At 40.3% G+C, this 26,021-nt stretch overlaps 1 protein-coding gene across 3 annotated transcripts in view; it reads left to right on the top strand.

Annotated features, from left to right (window-relative positions):
- The window catches only part of INO80 (INO80 complex ATPase subunit), a 144,506-nt gene that overhangs the window by 37,458 nt on the left and 81,027 nt on the right, over positions 1–26,021 (top strand). For all 3 annotated transcript variants that reach the window (XM_036445403.2, XM_036445393.2, XM_036445386.2), the window contains 9 exons: positions 867–987; positions 1,975–2,189; positions 13,657–13,710; positions 14,906–15,109; positions 18,522–18,717; positions 19,856–19,923; positions 21,101–21,310; positions 21,785–21,865; positions 22,647–22,742. In XM_036445403.2, the coding sequence (XP_036301296.1) occupies positions 867–987; positions 1,975–2,189; positions 13,657–13,710; positions 14,906–15,109; positions 18,522–18,717; positions 19,856–19,923; positions 21,101–21,310; positions 21,785–21,865; positions 22,647–22,742 (1,245 nt within the window). The remainder of the gene's footprint in view (positions 1–866; positions 988–1,974; positions 2,190–13,656; positions 13,711–14,905; positions 15,110–18,521; positions 18,718–19,855; positions 19,924–21,100; positions 21,311–21,784; positions 21,866–22,646; positions 22,743–26,021) is intronic.

Here is a 26,021-nt window from a genome sequence, read left to right on the forward strand (position 1 = left end):
CAAATACAAGGTAGGGCAAAAGTAGGTTTACAGTTATATATAGGAAAAGCACAATTATTTTTTTTCACGTGATAGAATGATTTATTAGAACTAATTTCATGACATCATATAAAATAACCATTCACAATTTATTCTTGTATTATTATTTATTAACTAGAGAGGCCTGGTGCACAGATTTGTGCACAGATTTGTGCACCTGTGGGATCCCTCTGCCTGACCTGTGGGGATCAGGCTGAACCTGGTTCTCTGATATCCCCTGAGGGGTCTTAGATTGCAAGAGGGCATTTCTGCGGTGACACACTCCAGAATTGGGCTACCTCCTCTCTGGTTCTGATGTGTCTTTAGCTGCCAAGTCACCACAGCTCAACAGCTTCTGCATTGAGCGTCTGCCCCCTGGTGGTAAATGCACATCATAGCTACTGGTTGGAGCATCTGCCCCCTGGTGGTTATTGCATGTCATAGTTACCAGTCAGATGTTTGAACAGTTGGACAGTTGCTTAGGCTTTTATATATATAGATAATTGCTTTATTTTTCATATGAACAAATGCAAACCTACTTTTGATCTACCTTGTATGTGTCAGGTCTAAGTAAATATTCTGGTGGAGACTCAAGCCTAAAAAGCTTTCATCTCTGAAATTATTTCCAGCAACTTGCATGTCCTTGGCCGATGAATCCATTTTGATTTGAAGTTTAGAAAATAATTCACTTTGATGTACTAAATCTTTATTGGTCTCTTTATGGGAAAAAATACTATATTTAGGAGGTAGAGTTTTTCTCTGGCTCAGCTCTCCATAGTAAAGATGACTTGAAGACTGTGCTGTAGAACATAGGTAGGCCTTTCTAAGGATCTCTGTCTTTGCTTTAGTTGCAGCAATACCAGTACTACAGCGCAGGCCTGCTCTCCACATATGACCCTTTCTATGAGCAACAACGTCACCTACTTGGACCTAAAAAAAAGAAATTTAAGGAGGAAAAGAAACTTAAAGGTGAGCGTATTGGCCTGCCTTCCACATTAACTCATTCTTTGTTTCAGGATGTTGTATGGCCTCCTGATGCATTTTTGCATGTTTGTCAGGAAATGTCCTTTCCTATCTTACTGAGCTCTCAGCAGCTGGAAATCAGGAAGGTAATAGGAAGGGGATGTTAAATTATCTGTAAAGACAGATTTTATTTTCCTTGAAGGTATCAGCTCTACTCAGAAAGATTCTTTTCAGCCTTTTTCTCTTCTTTCTCCCACATCCTCCTTATTTATCTCTGTTTGTTTTTTTTTTTTTTAATATATATTTTATTGATTTTTTACAGAGAGGCAGAGAGAGAGACAGAGAGTTAGAAACATCGATGAGAGAGAGAGACATCAACCAGCTGCCTCTTGCACACCCCCACCGGGGATGTGCCCGCAACCAAGGTACATGCCCTTGACCGGAATCGAACCTGGGACTTTTCAGTCCGCAGTCCGACGCTCTATATCCACTGAGCCAATTGGTTTCGGCTATCTCTGTTTTCTCATTCTTCACACCCTCCCCCTCTAATTAGGTTTCTGTTCCTTGTATAATTTTCTCTTCACAAGTCTTAGCATCATATCAGTTAATGCATTTTTTCTTTCTCTGTTGTTTCTCTTTAGCTACTTTTATTGCTACCCAAGTAGAAATGTTTTCTTCCTTTTGACCATTACTTGAGCCCCCGATACTTCCTAAATTTTCTTTCCTGTTGTTGGGTTCAAAAGAAAGTCAGTTTTATGTTTTATTTTGTGTTTCTCTTTCATGTAAACAAAGGGAGTATCCAGTGTTCTTTTCCAAGGTAGTGAGATCTTCCTCTTGGAAGATTCATGGCCTGAATAGATATACAAATAAACATTGCCAGTTTCCGGTAGAATGAGGAAAGAACCTTGAATTTTCTTAAAGTGATGCGGTTGTTTTGTTGCTGTCTCCTGGGGGAGGGAAGAAATGCAACCTCTGAAAGACTTTCTTTTGTAGCCAAGTTAAAAAAAGTGAAGAAAAAAAGGCGAAGGGATGAAGAACTTTCCTCTGAAGAATCCCCTCGTCGACACCACCACCAGACCAAAGTCTTTGCCAAGTTCTCTCATGATGCACCTCCTCCTGGCATCAAGAAGAAGCACTTATCCATTGAACAGCTTAATGCTCGTCGCAGGAAAGTATGGCTCAGCATTGTGAAAAAGGAACTACCAAAGGTGAGTGAGTGCCTCCAGTGCAGGCAGTAGCAAGAGTATTTTTTCTGCCTGCCGTCTAAAGAGGAGCTGTGAGAGCTAGATACTTTCACACTTCAAAAAGGAAACTAATCTGTTGAAATTGAAAGAATGCTAAGTAATACTCTCGTCAGTTCACTGGTTTTCTAGAATTTGACCAGAATTCACAAGACAAATAATTGTGTGATGCTCCTTGGCCTTGAGCATAGTTTTATTACATAGAGCAATAGAAATTGACAGCAAGTAGATAGGTGATAATAGTCCTCTATTAAAAAAAATGGTGGAGATGTTCGTTAGAGAATTTATAAACATATGGCTATTAATAATACAGGCATTACGTACTTAACCTTTATGTAAGAAAAGAGATTCTAATTGTGGCTTAGTATTCAGAACCAATAAAATAAAATATTGGTAAATTTAACGACATAGAATAAATTTTTGTCTGACAAAAGACAATTGGGCTGAAACCGGTTTGACTCAGTGGATAGAGCAGCGGCCTGCGGACTGAAAGGTCCAAGGTTCGATTCCAGTTAAGGGCATGTACCTTACTTGTTTGCACATCCCCAGTGGGGGGTGTGCAGGAGGCAGCTGATTGATGACTCTCTCTCATGGATGTTTCTAACTCTCTATCCCTCTCTCTTCCTCTCTGTAAAAAATCAATAAAATATATTTTAAAAAAAAAAGACAATTGGCAAACTGGTAGAGATTATTTGCATTGTATATACCATGGTCAAAAGGCAATTATTGCTAACAATGAAGAACTATTAAAATTTGAGGGACAAAGGGCCACAAATTCAGTAGACAAATGGGAAAATTATATGAATAGACAATTTACAAAGAAAGATATAGAAATAGCCTTAAGCTGGCTGCTGTGGCTTAGTTGGTTGATTGCCAACCTACACAACAAGGTCATGGGTTTGATTCCTGATCAGGGTACACGCACAAATTGCAGGCTCAATTCTTAGTAGGGGGGTGCATATGGGAAGCAACTAATTAATCTCTCTCTTTCTCACTCCATCTTCTTTCCTCTCTCTGAAAATAAGTAAAAACTTTTTTTTTTTTTTTTTTTTTTTAATGTTTTTAAAACCAACGTACATGCCCCTGACCGGAATCGAACCTGGGACCTTTCAGTCCGCAGACCAACGCTCTACCACTGACCCAAACCCGTTTCAGCAAAACTTTTTTTTTTTTTAAATGGCCCTCAAACATAGTAAAAATTTCAGTAAGTCTCTCTTAATTGGAGTAATACAAATTAAAATGACACATATAATACAGGCAAAAATTTAAAAATATGACGACACATTCTGTTAAGAAGGCTGTGGGGAAATAGGCACTCATACATGGCTGCTAGGAATGCAAATTAGAGAAAACTGTTCTGGAGGTAAAGTTAGCAGATTTAACTACTTATGTTTTAACCCAGCGCTTCCATTTCTTAGGAATCTATCCTGAAACTAAACTTTCAACAGTGCAAAAACTTGTAAGCAAGGTTATTTGTTGGCAGAATTATTTGTAATTGCATAGTAAAGAAACAACCTAAATGTCCATATGTGGGGCTTGAATTAAACACTGGTAGATCTACACAGTGGATTATTATGCTGTTGTTAAATGATAGGAATGAGAATGACTTCTCTGAATTGATATGAATAATTTCTAGGACATACTGTAAAGTGAAAAAAAGCAGAACACAAACAAGCATTTAGAACATTTACCTTCCATATAAGAAAAAGGTAACATGGAAAACACAAATATCTACTGATTTGTGCAGAATGTAGGCAAAGAAAGATGTATATGTATAAAAAGGAACAAATGAATTCATTGTATTAGAAACTGGAGGCCCGGAGCACGAAAATCGTGCACAGGGTTGGGAGGTGAGGGGTGGCTGGGGCGGGGGGGAAGGGTGTCCCTCAGTCCGGCCTGCACCCTCTCACAGCCAGGGAGCCCTCAGGGGATGGTCCGACCAATGGCTTAGTGCTGCCACCACCACCACTGCACTCGCCAGCCATGAGCCCAGCTTCTGGCTGAGAGGTGCTCCCCCTGTGGGAGCGAACTGACCACCAGGGGGCAGTTCCTGTGTTGAGCATCTGCCCCTAGGTAGTCAGTGCGTGTTATTGTGACCAGTTGTTCTGCCGTTCAGTCAATTTGCATATTAGCCTTTTATTACATAGGGTGAGTACTATGCTTAAGTTGTAGTAACTAGGGAATTTAAAAACTCCTAAATAACAGAACAGAATTTTGACTGAACATGTAAAGCTAAAGATCAAAAGAGCAATACCTAAATGCCATAATTTACAAAGTAAAAGTGTTTCTCAGGAAAATGAGTTGGCACTTTTATTTTTTATTTTTTAAATTATTTTTTTTAAATAAACCTTTATTGTTCATATTATTACAAAAGTTCCTCATTTTCCCCCCCTTCCACCAGGTTCTTACTCCACCCTCTGCCCTTTCCCCAACCCCCATTGTCCTCATCCATAGGTGCACAGTTTGTTTAGTCTCTTCCCACACCCCTCACTCCTCTTTTCCCTGAGAATCATCAGTCCACTCCCCTTCCATACCTCTGATTCTATTATATTCAACAGTTAATATTGTTCATCAGGTATTTTAATTCCCTTGGTTTTTAGGTTCACTTGTTGATAGTTATGTATTTGTTTTTCATAATTTTTATCTTTATTTTCTTTCTCTTCCGAAAGAACCCCCTTCAGCAATTCATATAATTCTGGTTTGGTGGTGATGAACTCTTTTAGCTTTTTTTTATTAGTGAAGCTCTTTATCTGGCCTTCGATTCTGAGTGATAGCTTTGCTGGGTAGATTATTTTTGGCTGTAGGTTCTTACTATTCATCACCTTGAATATTTCTTGCCATTCCCGTCTGGCCTGCATGGTTTCTGTTGAGAAGTCAGCTGACAATCGTATAGGTGCTCCTTTATAGGTAACTACCTTCTTTTCTCTTGCTTCTTTTAATATTCTCTCTTTGTCTTTTGCTCTTGGAATTTTAATTATGAGGTGTCTTGGTGTGGTCCTCTTTGGATTCCTTTTGTTTGGGGTTCTGTGCGCTTCCTGGACTTGTAGGTCTAATTCTTTCACCAGGTAGGGGAAGTTTTCTGTCACTATTTCTTTCAGTATGTTTTCGATATCTTGCTCTCTCTTTTCTTCTGGGAGCCCCATAATTCTGATATTGGTTCGTTTGAAGTTGTCCCAGAGGTTTCTTACATTATCTTCAACTTTCTGGATTCTCTTGTCTTCTTGCTTCTGCGGAGGAGTATCTTCTGGCTCTTTACGTTCCAAATCTTTGACTTGATTCTTGCGATCTTACATTCTGTTTTTAGGACACTGTATAATATATTTTATTTCAGACAATGTATTCTTTATTTCTTGTTGATCCCTTATTATTTCTTGTTGATCCCTTATTATTTCTAGTTGATCCCTTTTCATATCCTCATAGGTCTTATCGACCTTTTCTAGGAAATTCTTGAAAAACCTAATAAGCGTAGATTTGAACTCTATATCCAGTCGCTTTTTGTCCTCCATTTCTTTCGTTTGTGATCTGTTTCCTTGTCTCGGCATTTTCGCAGCTTCCCTGAGTTGGTAGCCTTAAAAGTCTCTGTGTTCAGCTGGATGGGGCGGAATTTTAGGGTGGAGCCTACAGACTTGGCTTCTGTCAGCCACGCCGTATGAGGCTCCTGAGTCTCAGTATTCCTCAGGGTCCTTCAGTACTCGTTACAAGCACCTCTGAGAGAAAGGTGCCCTCGAGTTTCGCCTGCTACCAAACAGTCTAGGCTCTCCCCAATGAGCCTGGAACTGGGGTTCAGTTCAGTTGGAAGTGGGGTTCAGAGCAGTCTGGAGCTTTTGTCTCCTTCCTGCTAGGGCAATCCAGCGGCACAGTCAACCGCCCGTTCTCTTCGCACAATGTGCGCGCCTCCGGGACTTCTTTCGCCGCTCCCCTGGGTTTCCTCCTTACAGCCCAGCTCCCTATGGATGAGCCAGGGTCCCCAGGGTCTGGCCTAGAACTGGGGTTCAGTGCAGTCGGAACTGGGGCTCAGCACAGTCCAGAGCTTTTGTCTCCTTCCCACTAGGGCAATCTAGCAGCAGGGTCAACGGTCCATCCTCTGCGCATAATGTATGTGCCTCCGGGGGCTCTGCCTTTCGCCACTCCCCTGAGATTCTGCCTAACAGCCCAGGCTCCCGCTGTATGAGCCTGGGTCCCCAGGGTCTGGCCTAGAACTGGGGTTCAGTGCTGTCGGATCTGGGGTTGAATACAGTCCGGAGCTTTTATCTCCTTCCCGCTATGGAACACCAGCCAGGCACTCAGCCGCCCCTCCTCTCTGGCTCCTTTCTTACCACGCGCGCCGCGTGTCTCCGTGCCTTAGGCTTTTACAGCTCCTCCGCTCTTCCTTCTGGTTTTCTCTTTCCTTCTCGTTGTAGAATTTCCAGTCAGTTGACTTTCCTGTAGTTCTGGGTAATGTCCATTTTGTATTTTAGTTGTATTTTATTGAAATTGTTGTGTGAGCCGGGACCGGTTTTGCTCAGCGGATAGAGCGTCGGTTTCGGGACTGAAAGGTCCCGGGTTCGATTCCGGTCAAGGGCATGTACCTTGATTGGGGGCATATCCCCAGTAGGGGGTGTGCAAGAAGCCGCTGATGGATGACTCTCTCTCATCGATGTTTCTAACTCTCTATCTCTCTCCCTTCTTCTCTGTACAAAATCAATAAAATGTATTTTTTTTAAAAAATTGTTGTGTGAGGCTGCAGTTAGGTGTTACCTATGCCGCCATCTTGGATTCTCCTCATGAGTTGGCACTTTTAAAACTACTTTATGTATATACTGGAAGCCCAGTTCATGAAATTCGTGCATGGAGGTGGGGGTCAAGGAGGGTCTCCTCAGCTTGGTCTGCAGCTTTTCAAATCTAGTACCCCTTGGGGGATGTCCAAATGCCTCTCACATCTGGGACTCCTTGTCTGCCTGATCACCCTTAATCACCTCTGCCTTGCTGATCGCCCTTAACCACCTCTGCCTGCCTGCCTGATCACCCCTAACCGCCTCTACCTCACCCGCACCTGGGACCCAGAATTCCCTCCTCTGGCCAGTTGCAGGCACTTAGGACCCGGGCCACAGCTGCAGACATCCGGGTCCGTGGGGTGGGTGGCTTGTCCTCTTCCAGCCATAGGCGTAGCTACTGGAGCCCAGGACCTGGGGGTGGGCAGCTTATCCCTCTCCCAGGCCACAGCCTGGCTGGTCCCATGCCTCTCCCTAGTGTTTAGTGTCTGAGCCATTATGACATGATGGCATTTGCATATTAGCTCTTTATTATATAGGATTAGGATTGAACAAATAAATACATTGTAGATGATAGCCAGTTTATCACTGTTGAAAAATGAAGTTGTAAGTAAGGGGGGGAGGACTAAAATGAAGCTTGTTAAGTTTGATTCGAATCAGAGATATCAGTATAAATTCATGTTTTTTCTTATATACATAAATACATTTAGAAATATATTTGGCTGTGTGTGCATGGATTAATATGCTTTTTTCCCTACCTTGTTTGTTGCGAGGGCCTAGTAGCAATGGCCCTCCAGTAACACTGAGTATATTAGCACTCAGACCTTGATTTCTAAACACCTTTTGTTCTCTAACTAGTGGCCCAGCGCACAAAATTTGTGCACATTAAAAGGGGATTAATTAGAGTAAATAATTTAATATTGCTATTTGCCCTTTCTATATAATAGAAGTGTCAGAGATGGAAGAAAATTAGTAAAATGTATATAAAAACCTTCCTCCTGTCAGAGTCTGGGGTATACCATGGGACCCAGAGTCAAGTCCCTGTCCACCCAAATGCGCCTTAAAATCACGTGAGACCCAGACCCGGCTGCTCCCCTTCCCCCCACCGCCCCCATTGGGCTAGATCCAGACCTGGCCAGTCCCACTCTTGTCAAACCCTGCCAGGCAGAGGATGTAGCCTCAGGTCCCCTGGCCTGGTGCCAGGATGGTTGGCGTGGCCTGAGGTCCCCCAGCCTGGGCGGGGTGGGGGTGTGGGAGGGTGTGTCTTGAGGTCCTCTGTCAATCCCTGCGAGGTGGAGGACATGGCGTGAGATCCCCTGTCAAGCCCTGCTAGATGGAGCCACGGTCTGAGGTTCCCCGTCAAGCCCTGCCATTCGGGAAGGGTGCAGCCTCAGGTCCCCTGGCCCAGCATCAGGATGGGGGTGCAGTCTCAGGTCCCCCAACAAGCCCCACTGGGCAGGGGGCGAAGCCTGAGTTCTCTCAACCCAGCACTGAGGGTGCACCTTGAGGTCCTCCATCAAGCCCCCTTGGGTGGGGAGCACAGCCTGAGGTCTCCTGTCAAGCCCCACTAGGCAGGGAGGCACAGCCTCAGGACCCCTGGCCTTGTGCTGGGGCGAGAGGGATCCAGCCTGAGGTCCCCCAGCCTGGTGCTGGGGTGAGGGGTACGGCCTAAAGTACCCTGTCAAGCCTCACCTAGTTTGGGGTACAGTCTGAGGTCCCCCTGCCTGGCGCTGGGGCAAGGGGAGCAGCTTGAGGTCCCCTATCCCAGCGCCAGGATGGGGACACACACCTTTAAGTCCCCCATCAATTCCTGCCAGGAAGGGGCCGTGGCCCCAGGTCCCTTGGCCTGGTGCCAGGGCAGGGGTCACTGCCTGAGGTTCCCCTGGCCTTATGCTGCAACAGGGGGCACAGCCTGAGGTCCCTGGCCTGGTTTTGGGGCAGGGGGAGCAGCCTGAGGTCCCCTAGCCCAGCACCAGGATGGGAAGTGCACCTTGAGGTCCCCTGTCAGACCCTGTCCGGGGGGTGAGGGTGGGGGTGGGCGTAGGCTGAGGTACCCTGTCAACTCCCACAGGGGGGGGGAGGGCGTAGCCTCAAGTTCCTGTTGATTGCTCCTTAAGGCTCCTTATGGAAACTTGGCCTCAGCTGTGGGTGCAGCCATCTTTGTGATGGAGTGATGGTCAATTAGCATATTCCCTCTTTATTAGATAGGATAAAAGGAACCAGGGCTTCCAGAACTTGCCAGAGAAAATATAAGGTGAGCCTTAAACATCTTGTGGTATCAGAAAAGAGGGAAGTAATTGAAAAAAGTTGGAGGATCTGGGGTGGGTAGGGCGGGGAGAGGCTTGTCAGAAGAACATAGCAACCAACCTGAAGGAGATGGCCAAAGTTAGAGTAATTTGAGCAACAAAATATCTATCTCTATCTATCTATCTATCTATCTATCTATCTATCTATCTATCTATCTATCTATCTATCTATCTAAAGAGGAAACATGCTAATTGATCCTAACGGTGTCATAGTCACTACCGCTAAGGAGGCTGCCTGTGCGTGTGCAGTGGGTGTTGTTCTGGAGACAGGGTGGAAGTGGGGAGGCACCCGGAGGAGGCCTGTCCTGGGAGGCAGGGGTGAGAGCCCATAGCGCCCCCATCACAGTCCTTCACCACCCACCGCTCGCACTCAGAGCGCTCCACTGCCCAGTTGCCTGGGGATGGAGCACACTAAGCAGGCTCTCCTCCAGCCCATGATTGCATTGCTCTGGAGATGGGCAGAAGTGGGGAGGTGCCAGAGAAGGCGGGACCAGCCCCAGGTTACTGGAGGGATTAAGGGCAGGGCTTGAAGCAGTCAGAGAAGGCCAGAGGGGTGGAGGGACTGGGCCCGCTGCAGAGGTTTAGGTGTCAAGGCAGGGCAGTGGGTAGGTGGGTGGACTGTGCGATTTCGTGCACTGGGATCCTAGTATAATAATTCTGAATTTTAACTCCTAGAATAAACAAATATTTATGAATTCATACTGGTGTAAAAAAACGAATAAATAAAAAGGTAAGGTGGAAGGAACAACTCAATTCCAATAAATAAGTATAGAAGGAAGGAAATAAGAGAACCATTACACAAACATTATAGTAATAATTGTTGCAGATTGGAACCATTGATGAATGTTAGAATTAGAGGGCAGCCTGACCAGTGTCACTCAGTGTTGAGTTTGATCCTGGTCAGGGCTCATGTTCAGATCACAGGCTAGGTCCCTAGTAGGGGCATTCAGGAGGCAGTTGATTAATGAATCTCTTTCATCATTGTTGTTTAAATCTCTCTCCCTTTCTCTCTTCAAGATCAATAAAAATATATTTTTAAAAAATTTTTAGAGATCAAAAGTTAGAGGAGCCGGGACCGGTTTGGCTCAGTGGATAGAGCGTCGGCTTGGGGACTGAAAGGTCCCGGGTTCGATTCCGGTCAAGGTGCATCCCCAGTAGGGGGTGTGCAAGAGGCAGCTGATCGATGATTCTCTCTCATGGATGTTTCTAACTCTCTATCCCTCTCTCTTCCTCTCTGTGAAAAATCAATAAAATATATTAAAAAACAAAAAAGTTATAGGAGAAACAACTTGCATAGATTCAAAGCACCTGCCTCCGCATACATATTTTAGTACAAATCGAAAGTAACTAGCAGAATGCATTTTAACCAAATGATCTAAGTAAACATCACTACTAATATAAATATTGACGCTGTGAACTTCTTGATATGATGCAATGAGAGTAACACATTATTTCTCTGGAATTCTGTCAAAATGCATGTCATTTCAACCATTGAGAGAACCACAAATTTTGGCATGTTTAAAAGAATAACTGATTGGTGTTTCTCAGAAGTGTCAAGGATATGAAAGAGGAAGATAGACATAGAAAATGTTACATACAGGAAGAGACTAAGAAGAAAAGCAACTAAATGCAATGTAGGATCCTATTTAGGATTCTGGAACATTGAAAGGATACTAGTGAGAAAATCATTGACATTCAAATAAGACCTATTTAGTTAATATTTTATCAGGATTAAATTATTTTCTTATTAATTATACTATGGTTATATAAGATGCTAAAATTAGGAAAAGCATGGGAGGTATGTAAGGGAACTATATTTTTTGCAAGTTTTCTGTGAGTCTAAAATTTGTTCAAAACAGTTTTTAAAAATATATGGCAAGAATAATGCAAGAAACTGCCAAGTATCTTTTACTCATATTTAGCAATTGTTTGGCTCATTTGCTTTTTTTTTTTTAACCTAAATGTATACTTTTTCTTAGCCATTTTGAACGTTTGAGACTTTGTGCTAAACTTACTCCTAATAATTCAGTGTGAACGTCCTAAGAAAAAGTACATCTTGTCACATATAACCACATGCAATTATAAAAATTATCTGATCTACAGACCATAATTCAAATTTTATCAGTTGTATCAAAATGTCCTCTACAGTGGTTTTTTTTTTTTTTCCTTTACTGATTCAATCCAGGATCCAATCTAGAACTACATGTTGCATTTAGTTTTCATGTCTCTCATGTCCTTGAATCTGAAACAATTTTGCAGCCTTCATCTTTCATGACATCATTATTCTGAGGAGTATAGGCCAGCTATTTTGTAGAATGTTTCTGAATTTGGGTTCGTATGATGTTACCTCATGATTATGCTTTGGTTTTACATTTTTTGCTGGATTACTAGGGAAGAGATGTGTTCTTTTCATATCACATCAGGAGGCACATGACACACCTGAACCAATATTGGTGATATTAGCTTTGATGCCTTGGTATAGTTTCTCTGTCTAGAAATTTATAGGAATATCTAGAGAGAGAGAGTTTACATATGAGTATTCTTGATGGGAAAAGTTATGAGGAAACATGCTTTAGGTATCTGGTGATGAGGCTTCAGATGATGTTTTTCCTATGATAAGGAATTCAGTGGAAATATTTGAGATTTTTGTCTTTAAAAATTGCGGAAGAATTAGTAGGAGAGTCCTAGCTGGTTTGGCTCAGTGGGTAGAGCGTCTGCCCGCACACTGAAGGATTCTGGGTTTGATTCTGGTCAAGGACCCATACCTTAGTTGCAAGCTCTATCCCTGCTGTGGTCAGGGAACATGTGATCTATGTGTCTTTCTCAGACACATTGATATTTCTTTCTCCCCCTCCCTTCAACTCTCTCTAAAAAAATCAATGGAAAAATGTCTCGTATGAGGATTATCAAAAGAAAAGAATCAGTAAGAGGAAGTTTTGGTAAACTGCCTTAAAAACTCTTTAAGCAGACAGTCTGAGTTGGGTATATTATAGAAACAGCTTTCATGCCCTCTGTAACTTTATTTTTGTTATTGCTAATCCTCACCCGAGGATATTTTCCGTTAGATTTTCTTTTCTTTTTTTTTAAATATATTTTATTGATTTTGTACAGAGAGGAAGGGAGAGAGATAGAGAGTTAGAAACATCGATGAGAGAGAGTCATCGATCAGCTGCCTCTTGCACACCCCCCACTGGGGATATGCCCGCAACCAAGGTACATGCCCTTGACCGGAATCGAACCCGGGACCTTTCAGTCCCCAAGCCGACGCTCTATCCATTGAGCCAAACTGGTCCCGGCTATTTTCCGTTAGATTTTTATAGAGAGGGAAAGACAGAGAAATATCAATGTGAGAGAAATACATCTATTGGTTGTCTCCTGCATGTGCCCTGACCAGGGCTTGGGCCCGGTAGGACCCTGCAACTGAGGTACGTGCCCTTGACTGGAATTGTGCCCTTAACCCGGAATCAAACCTGGGACCCTTCGGTCCACAGGCCAATGCTCTATCCACTGAGTCAAACCATCTAGGGCCCCTCTATAATTTTTAATCCATTGTTTCTTCAAAATTAGGGAGAGCTTTTTAATAGTCAGAGAGCCACTCACCTCTGCCTCTTCTGTATATTCTCCTATGACAAATGAGCCATCCTGGGGAATTCGGTTTCTTTAAAGTAAACTGTAGTGGAAGACATAGTAAGGAGCTCGAGGTTGCTGAGTCATCTTCTGTTAGGTCTGCCTCAGAATTTTTGTTGTTCTAGAAAATGATGCTTAAGTGGTGGCAGAAACTGAGTAACAGTGGCAGCATGTTTGCCCTGGCTGGGGGTGGAGCTAGAATCTCAAACTGGGGGACTTTCTCTTCTAACAATTTCTGTATCTGAGTGCCCTGCAACTCAGCTTCTTTGCAGATCAGCCTGGGAAAGCAATGTATTTTAATCAAGGGTGATATTAGAGTTAGGATATGGTGTTACATTTTCCTAGTCCACTTCTAGCCTTAAATATAACTTAAATTCTTTCCAAAAGTATACAGAAGACTCTAAGGCAGTGACAGCACTAGCTTATAGCTTATTATTTTTAATGCTAGTTTAGTGTGGTTTACATGTGGTTCTCGAGTCAGTAACGTATTTGAATATGCTTAACTTGATGCTTTTTTGTTGTTGTTGTTGCCTCCTGCACGGCACTTCTACTGGGGCTGCAGATTGAACTGCAACTGAACCCGGGACCATTTAGTCTGATACACTAACCACTAAGCCAAACTGGCCAGGATGGTGCTGTATTTTTAACCTTCATGTTGGATAAAAGACAATGTCTGTACATAATAACTTTCAAAAAGGAATCCTAAGTGAAATAATTTTTTTTTTTTTTTTTTTTTTTTTAATATTTTAGGCCAACAAGCAGAAAGCTTCAGCTCGGAACCTGTTTCTCACCAATAGCCGAAAGGTAAAATTGTAGCTTAGCTTTCTATTTTCCATTTTATGATTTGTTGGAATGTGCTCTTGTTCTTTGGATACATAATTGCTGCTCTTGTCTGGATACATAATTGCTACTTTTGTCTCTTGTCACCTATTGATAATGAATCTGATCATACTTAAGAGAGTTTCTTAATGTTCTCAATCGATTTTATAAGTAACATTGTTCTTCCTCACATTTCTGGTATTTGAACCTTTTTTGGTAAGATCTTATTTAGCCTATTCTTAATTCCTTGGGCAGACCATGGAATCTTCCTGTGTTCATCTAAGAAATTATTATATTAATACCTTTCCTTTGAGGGGAGTAAGCCAGCTTCCTTGGAGAGTTGTGAGGATTAAGTGAGCTAATGGTCCTCGTTGTATTTCCCTAAGCTAGTTAATCACTCATCCTCAGTTTCCTCATCTATTAAATGAGGATGATGATAATACCAACTTCATAGGGGTTTTGTGAAGAATAAATTACCTTAATGTATATTAGACTTAGATTGGTGCTTACATATAATAAGCATTGATAAATTTAATTATTGTGTGTGATAACACTTTGTAACTTTCTAGCACATCTCAGATCATTATACTTTTTCTTTTTTATTTTCTAAGGCATTTTATTTACAGACTAGAGACCTGGCCACAAAATTTGTGCACTCAGGGTGTGGATGTGTGTGGGGGTGGTTCCCTCAGTCTGGCCTGCGCCCTCTCACAGTCCAGGACCCCTTGCTTCTTACCGCCGCCTGCTGCCTCCTTAGCACTGTCGTGGAGGCAGGAGTCTCTCTCCACTGCTGCTGCACTTGCCAGCTGTGAGCCTGGCTTCTGGCTGAGCAGCACTCCCCTTGTGGGAGCGCACTGACCACCAGGGGGCAGCTCCTGTGTTGAGTGTCTGCCCCCTGGTGATCAGTGCCCATCATATTAATAGTGACTGGTTGTTCCGGTAGTTCTGCCATAAAGGTTGCTTAGGCTTTTAGTATATAGATTTCTCATCCTTGATACTACCCCAGGGTCTAAAACTGGATCATAGTGCAATACAGGGATGTTAATCAGTTTGGCGGGGAGAGAGAAGTGGCCGTAGGAGGACTATGTGCACTGAATAGAACGAGGAATGCTAGGGTTTGGAGCCCAGGGAGCACTGGTGTTGGTGTTGGATCCGCCATTATGATAATGTTTGTTTGCAGCTTGCCCACCAGTGCATGAAGGAGGTACGTCGAGCCGCCTTGCAGGCCCAGAAGAACTGTAAGGAGACCTTGCCTCGTGCCCGCCGCCTTACCAAGGAGATGCTTCTGTACTGGAAGAAGTACGAGAAGGTGGAGAAGGAACACCGTAAGCGGGCTGAAAAGGAAGCCTTAGAGCAACGGAAGTTGGATGAGGAAATGCGGGAGGTAGGACAGTAGCATAATATTTTGAAAATCCTAATTGCTGCAGCCATATTAAGAGATTGCACTTCAGAATTTATAAATCTAATCAGTGAGGTTGTGTAAAAATGTTTTGAGGATGTTGATTTTAGTCCAGAAAACCAAGTATATTCGTATTCTTTCAATAAGGCCCTCTCCCTGGCCCTCACCTCTCTTTTAGGTCAATATCTTCTTAATTTTTGCAGCCTGTTTCTTTGTATATCTCTCTAGAACCAACAAAGGAAGAGAGAGAGAGAGAGAGAGAGAGAGAGAGAGAGAGAGAGAGAGAGAGAGAGAGAGAGAGAGAGAGAGAGAGAGAAAGAAGTGAACAAAAGCTAAAGGAATTAGCTTAACAGCTTATCTTGGCTTGGTTCCAGGTGCTGGCTGCAGTTTTGATTTGTTAGAAGATCAGGGCTGTTTGCCAAATTTAGGGCCAGATAGGGACAATGGACAACTAGCCCAGTTTTCTGAGACCCACCTCCTAACCTACTTTGCTGTTTTAAACTGCAGCTAGTACCCTTGCTAAGTCTGAGGTAGGTTGAGTATGTTGTTTAGGGAAGCAAGAGGGGAGAATAAGAGGACAAAGTTACTGTGTACCCTTTGGGAAACCAGTTGGGATGAATGGAAGGAAAGTTGAGGTACAAGAAAGAAGGGATTCAAAGGATTGGATGTTTTCTTTTAGAAGTATTCTTGCCAAGCAGAGCTGTGGAACCTGTCTTGAGCTATTGATCTTCCCTCCTTTATCATGCCTTTGAGAACGAATATGGATTTTGCCCAGTTCACTTAAGTCCCCTGGGTAACTTTTATCTTTGCTTGCAAGATGAACATACAGTATTATTGAATTAGTAAGCATTTGATGCTATTGGGAATACTTACTGAGTGTAGAGGCATTTAAGAATTAGTTACAGATCTTAAAAAGTTTTATAAGCAACTTGGCTTATTATGATCTAGGTTTGTGAGACATTGTCCCAATTATAATTATGTTGATGACATTATTTATCTATGATGACATTTTTCTCTACATTTATGTTGACTTGTGTGTCTTTTTCTTTGAACTTTAGAAATAAAACTTTTTTTAATATATTTTATTGATTTTTATACAGAGAGGAAGGGAGAGAGATAGAGAGTTAGAAACATCGATGAGAGAGAGTCACTGATCAGCTGCCTCTTGCACACCCCCCACTGGGGATATGCTCGCAACCAAGGCACATGCCCTTGACTGAAATCGAAACTGGGACCCTTAGTCCCCAAGCCGACGCTCTTATCCATTGAGCCAAACCGGTCCCGGCTGAAATAAAACTTTTTGATGGATATTTATTGTTCCTTTTATTTACGGTTTTTATTTAAACATTAGTAGTTGCCTTCTTTAAGGTGACATTACTCTTTTTAAAAAAATATATATTTTATTGATTTTTTACAGAGAGGAAGGGAGAGGGATAGAGAGTTAGAAACATTGATGAGAGAGAAACATCGATCGGCTGCCTTCTGCACCCCCCCCACTGGGGATGTGCCCTCAACCAAGGTACATGCCCTTGACCGGAATTGAACCTGGGACCCTTCAGTCCGCAGGCCGACGCTCCATCCACTGAGCCAAACCGGTTAGGGCGGCTTTACTCTTTTTAAAAAAAATATTTTTTTATTGATCTCAGAGAGAGAGAAGAGAGAGAGAGAGATAGAAACATCAATGATGAGAGAGAATCATTGATCGGCTGCCTCCTGCATACCCCACACAGGGATCCAGCTTCCAACCCTGGCATGTGCCCTTGACCAGAATCGAACCTGGGATCCTTCAGTCCGCAGGCCGACGCTCTATCCACTGAGCAAAACCAGCTAGGGCCCCGACATCACTCTTTTTTGTTTTAGTTTTAGAAAGGTTTTCTTGACTGTACTTTAGCTTTGGGTCATGAGCATTTATATCTGTTATGAAAAATAAGCTCAGTGTTTTCTCAAACTCTCAGATTTTCTTCTAATTTGAATTTGGCTCAAATGCTATAAAATCCTTAAAAAAACAAAAAGAATAGTTTCATGTGGCTTACTTTGGGACTTGGGTCTTTCTTGGCCTTGTTCCATATATTATTGCTGTTTTTCTTTGAGGAAAGTAGATCTAAGAATGAGTCACATACAATTTGTAGAGATTTTATTATAAAATAGTTAATGAAAAATTTTTTTAGTTTTGCTTTTATTATGTGTGCTATATTTCATATTATTTGATTTTTTATGGTATTTGTTTGCTCATTTTATTGTTTATTTTGATGAGTAACTATTTATTGACACAATGATTATTTTCCTTACCAAGTTATTTCAGAGGCACTTTGAATTAGCTTTTTACATTAAAAAAAAAAAGTATGTGTTTCTGAGCATGTATTTGGTTTATAACCATATTTTAACTATCATTATCACATGTAAACTATATTTGTTTTGGGGAGCATTTTCTTCCTTTCATTGGTTTATTCTTAGTTACCTTCTGCATTGACTTCAAGAATAATTTATAGCTCTTAGCCCTTACTTTGATTTTTAGTTATAGATAAAGAAGAGTTTTTGACATGTTTACATTTTTAATATAATGAAGCTTTACAAATGTATTTACCACCTAGATTATGAAATAAAATATGTTGTTTGAATTTAGTTGCTCTCTCAGTGCTACTATAAAAAAATAATATAGTAAAGAAATAAACATTTTATTTTATGTATTTATTGTTAAATATGTTTTTATTGATTTCAGAGAGAGGAGGGGAGAGGGAGAAAGAAATAGAAACATTGAGTGGCTGCCTTCTGCATGCCTCCTATCGGGGACTGAGCCCACAGCCTGGACATATGACCTCGTGGTTCATGGGCCGATGCTCCAGCAACTGAGCCACACTGGCTAGGCCGAAATAAACATTTTATTTATTTGTTTGTTTGTTTGTTTATAAATATATTTTTATTGATTTCAGAGAGGAAGGGAGAGGGAGAGAGAGAAACATCAATGATGAGCGAGAATCATTGATTGGCAGCCTCCTGCACGTCCCCTACTGGGGATCGAGACTGCAACCAGGCATGTGCCCTTGACTGGGATTGAACATGGGACCCTTCAATCCTCAGGCAGGCACTCTATCCACTGAGCCAAACTGGCTAGGGCAGAAATAAACATTTTAGACAGAAGCCAAATGGAGAAAGATGTCATATTATAAAGGAGAGCAAAGTATATATTATTATTAAACTATCAATTAAGGTTATTTGTGTTTAGTACCAGGACTTGGTTATTATAAAATTGTTCACTAGCAGTTTTCACCTTTCTAATGACAAAGAATTTGTAACGGAATTACATTGCAAACTATATTTAGGTTTGGTGAATTCTGTTGACTATCTCTTGTTTGTGATTAATGGTGTGACTCTTCACTTCAATGTTTTTCCTGTTTAGGCCAAGAGGCAACAACGAAAATTGAACTTCCTAATCACCCAGACAGAGTTGTATGCCCATTTTATGAGTCGCAAACGAGACATGGGTCATGATGGAATCCAGGAGGAAATCCTAAGGAAACTGGAAGACAGTTCTACCCAGAGACAAATTGACATTGGTGGAGGGGTGGTAGTTAACATCACACAGGAAGATTATGGTGAGTCCCAGATCAAAAGTTATAGGAAGCAGATACCCTCCATTTTTTCATATCTTAGATTATACACATGATTAATTCTTGCAAGTTTTGTCTTAGCTGATAGGTAATATTGATCAGTAAAGGGGAATTTATTATACCAGCGTAGGAAAATGTGAGTGTTTCATAAAACAAGAATATAAACTTTTATTCAAGAATTTGAAAAGGAAAGGGTCAGGTTATATGATCTTACAAGTTTGGGAATATTTTATATATTCTTATACATTAGTAGAAATAAAAGATATTAAATTGGAAGAATTCAGTGAACATGCCTCAGAACAGAACATCATCTCTCACATAAGGTTGTTTGTGATGCGAGTCAGGTATGAGAAAGAGACTGTTTAGTTTTAGTATTTTTGTGAACATAGGGAGGGAGGCATAGGGATGGAGTTTGAGAGGAATTTTACAGAGAATAGTGATCAAAATCATGTTGAGCTAAGAGTAAAAGAGAGATGGGGTGCTTCAGAGTATCTTGGGGGTAAAGGGGGTTACACGTGTCTGTATTTCTTCTTTTGGAATAATTTCACCTGGCATAAATATATCGCAATTTTGAATCCTTGTTGTCTTGTTTTATTGGCTTTGACATTGCTTTGTGCAAGAAACCCAGAATTAGAAGATGAACTCAATCTCTTGGCAAAAAAAATAAAATAAAAATAAAAATCCTCACCTGAGATAAGTATTTACTGATTTTAGAGAGAGGAAGAGGGATAGAGAGAAACATCAATGTGAGAGAGAAAAGTCATAAATTGGTTGCCTTGAGCACACACCCCAACTGGAGATCAAACCCACAACCTAGGTACGTACCCTGACTGGGAATCAAACCTACAATCTTTTTGTGTACAGGACAACACTCCAACTAAATGAGTCACCCAGCCAGGGCTCCTGGTGATTTTTGTGCTGGCTTTGGTTATGGGAGACCATGGCAGCCCTCTGCCTCCATTGTAACTTCCTTACCTCTGTCAGAGACTATATGCTTCCTCATCCTATGTGAACCTAGGGATAAGTAGAATGGGGAGTCACGGATCCAAACATGTTGATGTGCATTGCATCTTTGAATGAGATCAATTAATGAAGTAGATAATCTATAAGTTTTCCTTTTCAGATAGTAACCATTTCAAAGCCCAGGCCCTGAAGAATGCTGAAAATGCTTACCAAATTCATCAAGCTCGGGTGAGTCTTAAAAATGAAAAGATAAACTGTAATGGGCCCTGGTAATAACCCACAACCTTCTACTTAGGAGGTCTTCTTTTGGTCTTAATCATATTTTATATGAAAAACATTGGCAAATGTGTGTATCTGTAGGTGATTGAGGAAAGGTGGAAAATGAGCCTTTATATTTTAAGCTTCAGGAGTGTGTTGATAGAAGTTAGAAAGTTTCCTATTTTTTGTTCTCTTGAGAAATCATGGGAAACACATTGGAAATGCATTAGAAAAGACCACACTTTTGCTTGTTAAGAGAGCTATATTATGCCTTAAGAAAACTAATAAGTTAGTACCTTCATTCACTTCAGTAATAATTTGCTTATTCATGATATAGTGATATTTAATGAAGTCAGGAAGAAACTCCAGTTGTATTAAGTAAACAATTTAATAGACTGTCTAGGAACCTATATGTAATTTCAGTAGGGTAGGTACAAGCCAAGGGTAGACATAAACTTGACCTACTTTCCATTAATCCCAACCAACCAAATTTTATATTAAAACTTTAATAAGTCCATCCAGTGTGGTTCAGTGGTTGAGTGTCTACCTATGAACCAGGAGGTCACAGTTCAATTCCCAGCCAGGGCACATGGCTTGATGCCCAGTTAGGGGAGTACATGAGGCAGCTGATCAATGATTGTCATCATTGATGTTTCTATATCTTCCTTCCTCTCTAAAATCAATAAAAAAATTTTTTAAAAAAACTTTAATAAATTTCTAGACCCTGGTCAAGTAAGTCATTTGGTTAATGTGTAGTTCCAATATGCCAAGGTTGGGTGTTCAATCTCTGGTCAGGGCACATATAAAGAAGCAACCAAAGAATGTATAAATAAGTGGAATAACAAATGAATGTTTTTCTCTCCCTCCCTCTCTCTCTAAAATCAATAAATATAATTAAAAATATGTGTATATTAAAACTTCAATAAATTTCTGGATGAAGCAAGTAATTATATATAAAAGGCTTAGTGTCTGTCCATTAAGAGCATATTTTTAATATAATTGTTAAATTGATTTTAAAATATTTAGCAATCTAATGTATTATGCTTTATATATAATATGATATATTATTTTATAACATATCAGTCATTTTGTTCCAATTAGCCCAAGAGATGTTACATTTTTCTTCTAATAAATTTTTATTTTCCAGACAAGGTCATTTGATGAAGATGCAAAAGAAAGTCGAGCAGCTGCCCTACGGGCAGCAAACAAGTCTGGCAGTGGGTTTGGGGAGAGTTACAGCCTGGCAAATCCATCTATCCGGGCTGGTGAGGATATTCCACAGCCCACAATTTTTAATGGCAAATTAAAAGGTTATCAACTGAAAGGCATGAATTGGTTAGCAAATCTCTATGAACAGGTAAATTTTAGAATTATGTTATACCTATTATCTTTCACTTGTTACCTGTTTTCCTAAAGTCATTGGTTCAATATATTGTGAAATAAGCACAAGATAATGTTTTAGGTTTCATTCCTTTTGAAAAGCTTTATCCTTCGGCTGGCAAGAGTCAAAAAGATGTCTCTGTATTTTTAACATGGAGATTTTATTGGATAATATTTGTATTATATGTATAGTTTGTCTTAGGTGGTCTTGGAAAGTGGTTGCTTGCTTCTGTGATTAGATTACTAGCTAAAAAACTGGCCTCATGATTCACAGTTGTAGCTGTGGAGTTGGCAAATGAATCATTACAGCAGTGGCTAAAGTGCTGAAGCTTGGAATCTCTAGTCATATTTGTTTGAACAAGTTTAACATTTTGATCAGTTCTTTTTGGCAGTAGGTTGAGCCCTATATGATGGAATGTGAGAGGTGTTAACCATGTGTATTATTTTCCAGGGTATTAATGGCATTCTTGCAGATGAAATGGGCCTTGGTAAAACAGTACAGAGCATTGCCCTCCTTGCCCATCTGGCTGAGGTGGGTAGATGCTGTACTTCTATTTTTCTCTCTCTACTAGATCCTAGGGTCATTTTCTATTGAGAAACAGCCATTACCAAGCACTGTGTTAGGCTCTGTAGCATACTAAGACATTAGCATTGGCTCCATGCTTTCAAAGCCTTTACAGCATAACATAATGTAGTGAAACATTTTGATTTCCAAGAAGACGAGGGCAATTTTTGAGCATGTATGGTTTGGCAACATCCCCCACCACCTCCACCCTCAGTTGAGAACCACTAGTGTGGTGGCAAAAACAATGTATGGTTAGATCAGAGGACTGGCAGTGTAAACTTGGACAATTCATGTAACCTCTTTGACCTGACTTCACTTTAACTCTCTAAGGTTGTTTCCACTTCTGCAAACTTCTTAAAAATTAAATGAGAAAATATGTGTAAAAGCATTTTGAAAAAAGCAAAAGCTTTAGATAACAGTACAATTATATGATCATCTAGTACAGGGGAAAGCAACACAAAGTTAGTATGTTCTAAGTGCTTTGGGAATGATGTAACTTAGGACCTGTAAGAGGTAGATGGGGAGGGCAGTAATTGCTTGCTATTTTTTCCTCAAGGTGTGTATGAACAACTTCTTTCCTGTGTTATTATTAACGTAGAATATTATTGAATGTGCTGTTATTTTGGAATAAACACCATTTCTCTTGTTACAATGTACTTTCTAAAACAGTTCTTATAGTTAATTTATAATTTTGAATTAAATATCTTCAGTTTTCCTGCAGTTTGCTAACCCAGTTTTTCTGTTTCAGAGAGAGAACATTTGGGGACCTTTCTTAATAATTTCACCTGCTTCTACACTTAACAATTGGCATCAGGAGTTTACTAGATTTGTTCCTAAATTCAAGGTAAAAATCATTCAACAAAAATTATATAGCTCTTTAAAATAAACTTTCTGACTCTTTTGTTTATCAAAGTGCTCATAATAGTTTTTAATTTCTTACTTTTTTGTCCCTCAAAATAACTTGCATACATTTTGTATAAAAATTACAATAGGAGCAATAAATCTTTATGTGTCATAAGTGAGAAAGCCAAAGTTCAATTTGAGTGATTTGCTATTAGGTCTAGTAATAATTAATGTCGTTTTCTAATACTTTTTTAAAATCGAATTTATTTAAACAATACAACAAAATTTAATCAACAATATAGTTGCCGTTGTTTTCTACTACTTGTGCCCAACGCTCAGGAAGCATTTTAATCCCTCTGTTGTAAAATTCTTGTGATTTTGATGCAAAAAATTCGGTCAATGTATTTTTGAGGCATTCTTCATTATTAAATTTTTTTCCAAGAAGAAAGTTTTGCAAAGAACGAAACAAATGGTAATCGGAAGGGGCAATATCAGGAGAATATGCAGGTTGAGGGAGAACTTCCCATTCCCACTGTCACAGTTTTTCAGCAGTGATTCTTGCAATATGTGGTCGTGCATTATCGTGGTGAAGAATTATGCCCTTCCGATTAATCAGCGCGGGTTCTTTTTCTCTTAAAGCTTGGGCTAACCTTTCCAATTGGGCACTATACACTGCTCTTGTAATGGTTTGGTTAGATGGTAAAAGTTCATAATGAAGAATTCCTTTAAAATTCCACCAAACACACAACATCACTTTTTTCGCATGCAAGTCAGGTTTTGGCGTGGGCTGTGGAGCCTCATTTTTGTCCAACCATTGAGGCCGCCTTTTCAAATTAACATACAGCACCCATTCTTCATCTCCGGTAACAATTTGCTCTAAAAACGGCAAACGGTTTTGACGAGAGAGGAGTGAACTGCAAATTGTGACTCTTTGATTAAGGTTGTTGTCGGTCAACTCATGAGGAACCCATTTTCCAAACTTTTGGACTTTGCCAAGTGCACGCAATTGATTGGAAATTGTTTTTTGTGAACAATTTAAAGTTGTCGCAAGCTCTTGTTGGGTAATTTGAGGATTTTGCACCAAAAGAGCTTGAAGAGCTTCTTGATCAAAATTGGACACACGGCCTCGACCACTCTTGTCATCTAACGAAAAATTTCCCTCGCGAAATTTCTCAAACCAACACTGGCATTTTCTGGCGCTAACTGCATCTTGATCAAGAGCACTACAGATGTTTTTTGCAGCCTCACTTGCTTTTCTTCCTAATTGGAACTCGTAAAGCATGCAGTGCCAAATATGCTCTTCATCCGCCATCTTCTTAGCCCTAGTTTTGCAACAAAAACCAAACCAAACACAAACTTTTTCAAGCAAAACTTGTTAATTGCACTTCACACGTTCTATAGATACCACGTGTTTGAAGGTTATGTCAATACAAGTCAACGCCAAGCAAGATTTTAAACGAATGTTTAAAAACGACATTAATTATTACTAGACCCGATACATTAGCTACATAAATTGATGCTCTTGGTCAGACTACCATAATAGAAAATAGCCTTGCTGGTTTAATGTAGATTTTTGGCTTATCATCATCAGGGCACATGTCCTGTAATATATGGCATGGTCTTCATTCCTTCCCCATCTATAATAATAAAAGCGTAATATGCTAATTAGATTGGATGTCCTTCCAAACAAAACTGCAACAGGGGCTGAGCCTCTTGCACGAATTTTGTGCTTTGGCCTCTGGTATATTCATGAATTACCTGTTTTCTTGATCCTCTGGGACCAGATCTTTAGTCTTAGTCCAGATTAGTACTAAGATATATGTGGTAATGTCTAAGGTTGGTAATGTGAAATTTGATTTTAACTAATTCAGAGGACAAGAATTTAGATTGAGGTAAGAAGTGATCAATAAGGAAGTATGCTGCATCAAGGTACGACATGAACAAGACTTAATCAGTTTTAATTATGGAAAATTGCTGGAATATAAGAGAATGGGTAGGATTTATTTTATTGTTTGCAAGTAAAAGGGGGAAAATAAGTTAAATATGTGTTCTGTTCCTCCAAGATATAATGATAATGAAGTTGCATGGTGAGGAGGATTTTATGGAGATTATGTATGGGGATATTTACATGAATGCTCTGATTTTGGGTCTCCATAGTAATTGTTGGTCCTGTGCAATTTAAAGGGTACACATAAAATAGTGGAAATGGGAAGCAGGTATTTTTCTGTCATATATTTTGTTAAGGAATAGTGCCGTGTCTGGGATATTCTACTTTGAGACACTTTTATGACTGTGGCCCCACATTTGTGGCTGAATTACAGATTTAGAAACCTATCCCCCCAATTTTAAATAGTTTTATATTAGACATCACATTTTTCACTTTACAGTATCATAAAGTGCACTATTTCCTTTCCCTGTGCACAATGCATATTCTAAATCTTGAAGATTTAGAAACTTTGCATAGCACATTAAGAGTATAGCTTTTGCCCTACTCGGTTTGGCTCAGTGGTAAAGCGTCAACCTGCGGACTAAATGGTCCCAGGTTGGATTCCGGTCAAGGGCACATACCCAGGTTGCGAGCGCGATCCCCAGTAGGAAACATGCAGGAGGCAGCCAATCAATGATTCTCTCCATCATTGATGTTTCTATTTCTCTCTCCCTCTCCCTTTCTCTCTGAAATTAATTTAAAAAATATTTTTAAAAAGAGTATAGCTTTTAACTTGGCTGACTAAATTTTAATGTTCTAAGAAGAGATCAAGTAAGGCAATTTGTTGAATAATTTCTGTAGTTATTTGTCATGTGGGATATGGAGCTCCCCATCTTTTTCTGTGTTGCTTTTTAAAAAATTCTCACTCAAGGATATGTTTATTGATTTGAGAGAAACATCAAAGTGAGAGAGAAACATTATCACTTGGCTCTCTTATGCACCTTGATGGGTTCGGACCTGCAACCCAGGCACATGCCCTGACCCAGAATCAAACCACAGCGTTTGGTACATGGGTTGACACTCCAGTCATCCAGGCCACCTGACTAGGGCCCTGGTCTTTTTGTCTGCCTTTGTTGTTATTGTTTGAGATGTTCAGTACAAGTTGAATGATCAGGAAGTTAGAAATTTATTCTTAAAAATTTCCATCAAATTAAATTTTCAGTATTTCCTTCATTGACCAATAGATGGCAATGAAGTTCTATTTATGGCTTTGTTATCTCTCTTTTGACTTTATATCTATCCGTGAACTGAACTTTCATTTGCATCTTGAACTTTCTTTTTTTCTATTTTTTC

Source organism: Pipistrellus kuhlii, unplaced genomic scaffold (genome assembly GCF_014108245.1).
Source record: "Pipistrellus kuhlii isolate mPipKuh1 unplaced genomic scaffold, mPipKuh1.p scaffold_m20_p_1, whole genome shotgun sequence".
Lineage (NCBI taxonomy): Eukaryota > Metazoa > Chordata > Mammalia > Chiroptera > Vespertilionidae > Pipistrellus > Pipistrellus kuhlii.